Raw genomic sequence first — 8,326 nt, 5'->3', positions numbered from 1 at the left:
CTGGAGACATTCCAAACCCACCTGGATGCGTTCCTGTGCAACCTGCTCTGGGTGACCCTGCTCTGGCAGGGGGTTGGACTAGATGATCTCCAGAGGTCCCTTCCAACCCCGACCGTTCTGTGATAGTACAGAGGAGCAGGATCTGGTAGACGTGGAAGAATAAGAGCTGGAGGTCGAGTGCCAGAAGACAGAATACCCTTATCATTGGCCAGCAACGCTGAAAAGGAGCTGGACTTGGGAGCTGCTGGAGCACCGCAGCGAGAAGGGTGACATATGCCACCGACCCCTCTGTTCTCATCCCAAATCCACAGCAGATCGCTGCCATTTCCCTGGGCCTCTGTGTTACACTGTGAGACTCTTCGTGTTTTCCTGGCAGCACCGCATCAGGGTCATGCTCGCTGGCCCAGTGCTTCTGAGCTGGACACGGATTTCTTTCTTCTCTCTGAATGGTCACGGGTGACTTCTCTCTCAACGGTCACCTTAGCAACTCCAGCGGGTTCGCTGGGAAGCTTCCTCTGAGACAGGCAAAACCGCCGAAAAAGCTCAAATTGGACAATTTTGTGGAAGAAATAGATGCTGGCAGCAGTTTGCAGAGGGCTGGCCGTGCTGCTCGTGCAGCTGTGTTCAACTCTAGAGCAGTGGTGAGGAGAAAGCAGCCCGAGTGCTTCACTGGGGGAGTCACAAGCATCTTCTCGAAGTGTTATTTTCACCGGTGAGTGACAGGCTTGTGTTATAAGCTTTTCAGATAACAGTCTTTTAATTGATGGTTAAATAATGCCTTTTCTGTACAGAACCTGCTCTGGCCAGGGTTAGGTGACACCACCCGAGCAGACCTGTCCCCAGCAGAGGGGCAGCACCTCAGATGTGCACTCATGGAGGGGCAGGTCTTTCTGTGCTGTGTCAGATTTGTGGCTCTTGGTCTCCTGATACTGATTTTAGATTTCCTACGGTATTTTTGGGAGACAAAGCATGCTGCCGTCTCATCAGTGCTTGGGTCCAGCGTACGGCTGCCTGTTCCTTTGGATACCGGACCCGCTGGGCTGAGCCATCCCTTCCCATCCTCCGTCCCCTGTAATCACCTCTTTGTAGCTCCCTCTGTGTTTCTGCAAACCCTAGAGAGCACAGTTTCACATTAAACTCTTTATTCCCTAGTCCAAGAGGAAATCTCTGCCAAGGGAAAGCTCAAGTATTTCTCTCTCTCTCTCTCAGGGAAAAAATGTCTTTGGAAAAATACTGTAAGTACAGTGAGGCGGCTTGTTATTCACAATTCATCTGTTCTATAAATTATTCTATACCTATACCCTATTCTATACCAGTTAGTAAGTGGGAAATAGGCTGAAACTTGCCTGTTAGACCTTTAAAGCTGAGCATAAATTTGAACTGTGTCCTGGAAGAGAGCAGAGCTGCCCCACACGCTGCTGGCTTATAAATAGCACGGAATGTACATGAGCTGGGCTGCTGGTAGAGAAAAAGGATGCTGACGACTGGAGAGGTTGATTTGCCTTTCTCGCCGATGTGCTCATCTTGGAGTAGCGCTCGGGGGAGGACGGCTGTGTGGAAAAGCCGCGCGTCAGAGCAGAAATAATGTCATGCAGCCCAATGGCTGCAGAAGATCCCGGTTCGGAGCTCACCTGGGGGTTATAAAGGCGGCTGAAGGAGCAAAAGTAGCAGCGAGGGGAGCCGGAGAGCAGCACGCTGCGAGAGGCAGGAGCATCCGCTCGTTCCTGCTGCCGGTACCCGGGCTGAGGGAGGGCAGGACGAGGGGAGGACGGCTCTCCCGGCACACGGAGCGAGCTCCGCTCTCTCGCTAATGAGCTATTTCCAAATTGGAGGAGCGGAGCGGCATGTCAGAGATGTTGCCCTGTTTTGTCTGGCTCTCCCTCCCCGACTTGCTTAACGCTTTCGCGACCCCAGGAAAGTTGCCCCTCAATGGGAGCCTGGAGGAGCCTTTTGTAATCCCGAACATCTCGGGTTTCTTTTCCTGGGATAACGACAGCCTGGCCGACTGGCAGAGCTTTGTGGGCAGGAGCCGGTACGGAGCGGAGTCGCAGAGCATCACGGTGAAAGCCCTGCTCGTCACGGCGTACTCCTTCATCATCATCTTCTCCCTCTTCGGCAACGTCCTGGTCTGTCACGTTGTCATCAAGACCAAGCGCATGCACTCCGCCACCAGCTTGTTCATTGTCAACCTGGCTGTAGCCGATATCATGATCACCCTCCTCAACACGCCTTTTACACTGGTAAGACTGGGGCAGAGATGCCATGAAGGCTTCGCAGTTGCTCCTGTGGCCTTTTCTTCTTTATGCCTCTATAGGCAGTGCATGAATGCCTTGCAGGTACCTGTCCGGGCCAAATTACAGAGATTGGAGTTATCTTTGGAAAACTCCACGTGTCTTTTTCTTCTCTAATTCCTGTTATCTAGTTGAAGACCTGAAATTATCCATTTGTTAAAAGTGGTCCCAATAGCACTTGCGTAACAGTAACCTCACAGCGGTTACTGAGTACTTCATAGTATCTGTTTGGGTTGTTTTTTTTTTTCTCCTCCTTCTCTGAAGTACTTCCAAGGTAATGCTACAAACCTCTTGGGAAAAAAAAAAATTAACGCTCACCGTCATTTTACGAGCTGTGTTGAAAAGCTGTAGTTTGCTTTGAAGTAAGATGAGGGGTACGGGTCAACCCCACCCTGTAAGAAGGGCTTAAAAGGGAAAAACGAGTGTATTGATTCAATGGCTAGACTACGGAAGGTCACACCGTGAATAAAACAGAACCAACGTCTTTGGTACTGCTCTGCTTCATTGTCCTGGAAGATATTGCCAGGCCACCAAGCAGCACGAGCCTGCCTCTTCAGGGTTCAGCAGCCAGAAAATTATACAATTATACAAAGAACCTGCTATTTTAAAAATATCTTTTATGTAGCACAAAGAATTATGTGCCAGGGGTGTCTCGGATATCTGTACACACGTGGAGGTGTGTGTGTGTGGGGGGGGGTGCACAAAACTAATGGTATTCCGGTTTTAGGCTCGTTTTGTGAACAGTACCTGGATATTCGGGAAGGGGATGTGCCATGTCAGCCGGTTTGTGCAGTACTGCTCCCTCCACGTCTCCGCCTTGACCCTCACAGCCATTGCCGTGGACAGGCACCAGGTGAGAGCTCTCTAAGGAGGCAGCCCCAAAGCTTGGGAGAGCAGGATTAAAATGAGGAAGGGTGATCCCACGTCCTTTCCTTCTCGGCTCCCAGGTTAATGTAAGATGTGTGAGGAACCGACAGAGCGGGGGAGCGGTTCTTGCTCTCGCGCGGAAAGAAGAGTTTCAAGCCTGCAGCAAGGTGGGAGATGGGAGGTGTCCATGGCCTTGCGATCTCTTCCAAGTGGGAAATGGGAGCTTTGCTGCCGTGGGTAATCCAGTAGCTCTCAAATGAGGAGAAAGTCCAAGGTTCTGATAGGAACTCATGTGGGCAACCCTCCGCTGGGGTGGTTTGTCTGGCCCATGGAGGAACAGCGTCGTGGATGCAGGGACGTCCTGGTCAGCTTCCACAGCTCTCTCTCCCTTTGCTCTGGGATGTCTCACCCCTTGTTACCCCAAATACCAGACACCTGACTGTACCACACTGCTGTTTGTCACAAGCAGAGCTGTGGCTTGCTGTTGATAATGGGCTCAAAGCTGGGGACAGTCGGGCAACTGTCACCCGACAACCACGTCAAACAGACCAGTAGAGTTGATATTTTCTGCTAGAAAGCTTTTTAGTTTCCAGAAAATACACTGACTGCCGGGAGCATCCCCAGGGAGGTCTGGTTAAATCACAAACCCATGGCTCTGGGTCACTGAAACTGAAGAGTCTGAGACTGTTTTCTCTCTTTTTTTTTTTTTTTTTTTTCTTTTTTTTTTTGGGGGGGGGGCTATTAAGTAAATTGAATCCAGAAATGAACATGTCTGCAAGACCCACTGGTACCCAGTTCTCCCCACCTAGGTGCAAATACTGCAATGAGAGGGTAGGACTCGGGTCTGACTTTACCCGTTTCCACGGAGGAAAAATTCAGGCTTTCGTGTATAGCTTACAGTCCATGGGAGCTGGGTGAAGACAGTCCTGTTTACATGCTGAATTTCCACATTAAGTAATAGATTTAAGGTTGGAAAACTATATGAAAAAAAAAGATAAAATTATTTCCTTAAATGGCATAAATCTGAATATTGGTTTATTTTGCACAGGTTATAATGCACCCTCTGAAACCTCGCACGTCTGCTGCAAAAGGTGTTATATACATCTCTGTAATCTGGATCATGGCAACTTGTTTTTCCCTGCCACATGCCATCTACCAAAAACTCTTCACTTTTGAATACAGGTAAGGATGTACTTTACTTTTCTCTTCCCCACAGTCTCCCTGGAGACCAAACTCTCAGTGGTCATACTTTGGTTTCTTCTACTGAAAGCCTTGAGCTTATGTCAAGGCCAGCCAAATATGGATCTAGTCTACAATTTTCATCAGATTCCTTTTGCGCTGTCTGATTTTGTGTCCCTGTTTCTATTTTTAATTATTTTATCTTTAATCTTTCACACTAATCACCTGAAAGAGGCTAAGAAGTTAGAGGATCTGACCTGGAACCTCTACCTCTATACACTGGCGTTTTACACAATGTACCAATCTGACCTGTTTGGGCAGAACAGAAATGGGGAAAAACCTAAAAATGAACAGGCGCTAATCTACTTTTTGGCCCTGGCAAAGTGAAAACAATCTCCTCAGCTGCTTGTTTCATAAAATGCTGTCATGAGCCTTGATATTTGGAAAGTGCTTTGATGAGGGAAAGGTCCTTAATATGTGCAGAGACTGTGTTTCTGTCTGCTAAAGGACAGAGAATAAAAAGCCTGCGTCTGTGCAGCTGGAAATTTTGTAATTGATGAAATTCATAAAATTATCCTAAGGTCACGAGTGCCCAGGAGAAATTATCACCACATTGCTCACAGGCTGCTCCGTGGCTCCAGTCCTTGGGGAGCAGAGCTCCGCTGAGCGGTGACACGTGTGCGTAAAGGAAGGGTCTCCCCCAGGCTCTGTGGCTGGACCCCTCTCCCTCCTACCCCCTCGTTTCTGGTGCACTTCTCCCGCAGTGCCCAGGCATATTCTCTCTCACCCCCTGTCCGGTGTCTCCTCTTGCAGCGAGGAAGTGACCCGATGCCTGTGTCTGCCAGATTTCCCCGAGCCCGCTGACCTCTTTTGGAAGTACCTCGACTTAGCAACCTTCATTTTGCTCTATGTCCTGCCCCTTCTGATCATCTCTGCTGCCTACGTGACGGTGGCCAAGAAACTCTGGCTGCGCAATGTCATCGGGGACGTCACCACTGAGCAGTACTTTGCCCTTCGTAAAAAGAATAAGAAGACCATAAAGATGCTGATGCTTGTTGTCATCCTCTTCGCGGTCTGCTGGTTTCCCTTGAATTGCTATGTCGTCCTCCTCTCCAGCCAGACCATCCACACCAACAATGCCCTGTACTTTGCCTTTCACTGGTTCGCAATGAGCAGCACCTGCTACAACCCCTTCATCTACTGCTGGCTCAACGACAGCTTCCGATCAGAACTCAAGGCTTTGCTCAACATCTGCAGAAAACCTCCTAGACCCACCGAACAGAGGCTTCCCTCCACGGTCCCATCCTACCGACTGGCGTGGCCAGAAAACGGCAGCTTCAAGAGGTTGCAGGTCTCCCATGTCCTCCCATCGGCCTCCAACATCCAGTTGGGAAAGACAGACATCTCTGCAGTGGAGCCGATAGTAGCTGTGAGCTAAACGGTGGCCCTGGGAAACCTGTAAGGATCGCACATAGATTTGGCTAGAGCTAAAATGGTGGGAAGGTGTGGAGCCCTGGCGTGCTTGGGGACTGTGCAACCACACGCGATAAAGCCAAGAAGGAGGTTCTGCAGGAGGTAGCGTGAAAGAGCTGGGTGTTTGATGCAGGCTGACAATAACGGCGTGGAGCCCTTAAAGGAGAGAAAACAAACTCTTCTCAGGAAGGAACTCTCTTTGTCAAGTTGACTTTGGATCAGCTTGCAGGATGACATTCTCTGCATGTATGTCGCTGTTATCTGCATGACTAGGCCTTCTTACCACTGGGGCTGCGTGTCTGTTTTGCTGGTATTTACACACAAAAGCAACAATCTAATGACATAAAGCTTCCTTTCCCTTTTCTAAGTCTCTTAGTAGCAGCATGGAAATGGTCGAGATGTAGACCTTTAGGTTGCTGGCTGGGTAGGAAGGCGTCCCTTCTGAACTGGGGCCTGACGGATCAAGATCTGCTCAGAACGAGCAATCAGATACATTTCACAAATCCATGTTTTGGTGGAAATACCCTCAGAGAGGTGGAGAGTAAGGTGGACACTGGAAAAAGAGCAGTCTCTTACATTACAGTCATTTTCTTTAAGGTAGGATTAAAGAAGGATGGATGTTTATTCTTTGCATAAATAGATGGCGAGCACCAACCTGTTAGCTCACCGAATTTTTCTTTCCTAAGACGAAGTCATGAATCTTCAGAAAGCTTTTCTTCAAATAGAAAACTAAACGCCAAAAGGTTACTTTTGAGAATGTTGGACTTACCATCCACAGCTGGAGAAGAGGTAATTAAACACTACTCTGAGTTTCTGCTAGGACCTTTTGATCAGAGCATCTCTGCAATGTTGTCAAGTGGCAACTAAAGGATCCCAGAGATTGACGTTTTATTTTGTCTTTGAATGTTGCTCCCTTATGCTGTAAAGCACCTGGGTACTTCTCAGATCAGACATCTGGGACATTTCATCCCAACTAAGACACTAGCTCTCTGGAATCAGTTCATAAATGGAGTGCTTCGAGAGAACAGATGATATCCGTGATAGCAAGTAATAAAAGTGGAACATTTCTCTGCAAGGTATCCTCTGGCGATTGCACAATTTTGGTGCATTTAAAGACAAGTGAGATGTGTCCTTCTTGGAGTGGCTAAGAAAATTGATTTGACTGCAGCTGTCTGGAGTAGTTTGCAGAACTTGATGTTCTTAGCAGAAGAAAATCTGATTTGGAATAATGGAAAAAAAATGAGCATTCCAAAAACTGTACCTCGTGTTGCACAGGAAAGCAATAACTGTCTCTGTGCTGAGGAAATCAGCTTGAATGTCACACCAAGGTGCCCCATTCCACATCCAGCTTGCAGCAGACATCAGTGAAGTGAGAAAAATCTTTTTATAAATGACTATAACCGGGGGAAAAAAAAAAAAAAAAAGAAGATAAACTGTTTTTCCCAATGTCCTGTAATAAAATTACACTTCTGAAATAATTTTCAGTCGTGTGCGGGTCTTTCACACGTGAGTATTTAAAAGAGACTGAGATGCCTACCACTCCTTGCAGCTCACCTGTCCTTTCACAAGGTGTTACGTCTCTCACTTTGAATCCAGTGGTATTTTACTACCCTGTATCACGGCCCCACGGGTCAGGGTACTTTGTGTCACTGGTACGCAGGATCAAACCTTTCCTCCTGCCTGCTGTGACCCCTTAAGCCAAGTCCCATTTCCTCCCTTAGCATTTGCAACACGTCAGCCCTGAAGTGGTCAGGCAGTTGGACTAGATGATCGTTGTATGTCCCTTCCAACTGAAATCTATTCCATTCCATTCCATCCTGTCCTATTCTATTCTACTGGAGATTGGTTCCCTCGGTCAAAAGAAAAACCATTTACGTGCAGATTCTAGCAGCGAGTGTTCACTCACTGGTGGCAGAGAGGAGGGATAAAAGCAGTGAGGAGAAAGATGAGAGGGGAGGGAGCGTGTGATGGCAGCAGGAGGAAGAGGAGACTCAGACACAGGACAGAAGGGAAAGGGACGGTGTGAGGAAAGGAGATACAGGGAGCCCATGTCATCTTCTTCCTTAATTTTGTCACAGGTTTTGTAAACATTGAACAAAACCAATTTGATGGCTATATGTTTGTTATTTCATATTCATTAATAAAAATCTTTCTTTACTTGGATTTCTGGAATGGCTTTACTGAGCTTAAGCTAATAATGAACAGAAGAGTTTCCCTGTCTGTGGTAAAAGGAGGAGAGTGAGAGGAGATGGAGACCCTCACCAAAAGCACCCTTTCTTCACTCAGCGAAAAAAATATCAAGGCTATTGTTTGGGTTTACCTAGAGAATCACCTTGCTTGAAGAATGGAAAATGTTGTCTGCCTCTGGGTTTTTTTTAAAAAAGTCTGCCCTTAGGGAAATGCAATATTTCAAAGCTTCATATATATCTGTTATTTTGCAGGATTCTTCCTCTGTTTGGTCATGAACGACTTGAGAGAGGAAGTCTGCCTGGACATCTACTTTTGCAAGTTAGATT

General features: G+C 47.5%; 1 protein-coding gene across 2 annotated transcripts; it reads left to right on the top strand.

Moving 5' to 3' along the window:
- Positions 1-160: 160 nt before the first annotated feature.
- GPR83 (G protein-coupled receptor 83) lies at positions 161-7,726 on the top strand. Of its 2 annotated transcripts, XM_063329414.1 has the most exons (5): positions 161-712; positions 1,997-2,240; positions 3,019-3,144; positions 4,207-4,340; positions 5,151-7,726. In XM_063329414.1, the coding sequence occupies exons 1-5, from the start codon at positions 447-449 to the stop codon at positions 5,773-5,775; spliced, it is 1,395 nt and encodes a 464-aa protein (XP_063185484.1). In that variant the 5' UTR covers positions 161-446; the 3' UTR covers positions 5,776-7,726. The 2 variants fall into 2 exon arrangements, with proteins under 2 accessions (XP_063185484.1, XP_063185494.1); XM_063329424.1 differs by having other exon boundaries at positions 586-2,240.
- Positions 7,727-8,326: the final 600 nt, after the last annotated feature.

Source organism: Chroicocephalus ridibundus, chromosome 1 (genome assembly GCF_963924245.1).
Source record: "Chroicocephalus ridibundus chromosome 1, bChrRid1.1, whole genome shotgun sequence".
Taxonomy (NCBI): domain Eukaryota; kingdom Metazoa; phylum Chordata; class Aves; order Charadriiformes; family Laridae; genus Chroicocephalus; species Chroicocephalus ridibundus.
This window is presented reverse-complemented; position numbering and strand designations above follow the sequence as displayed.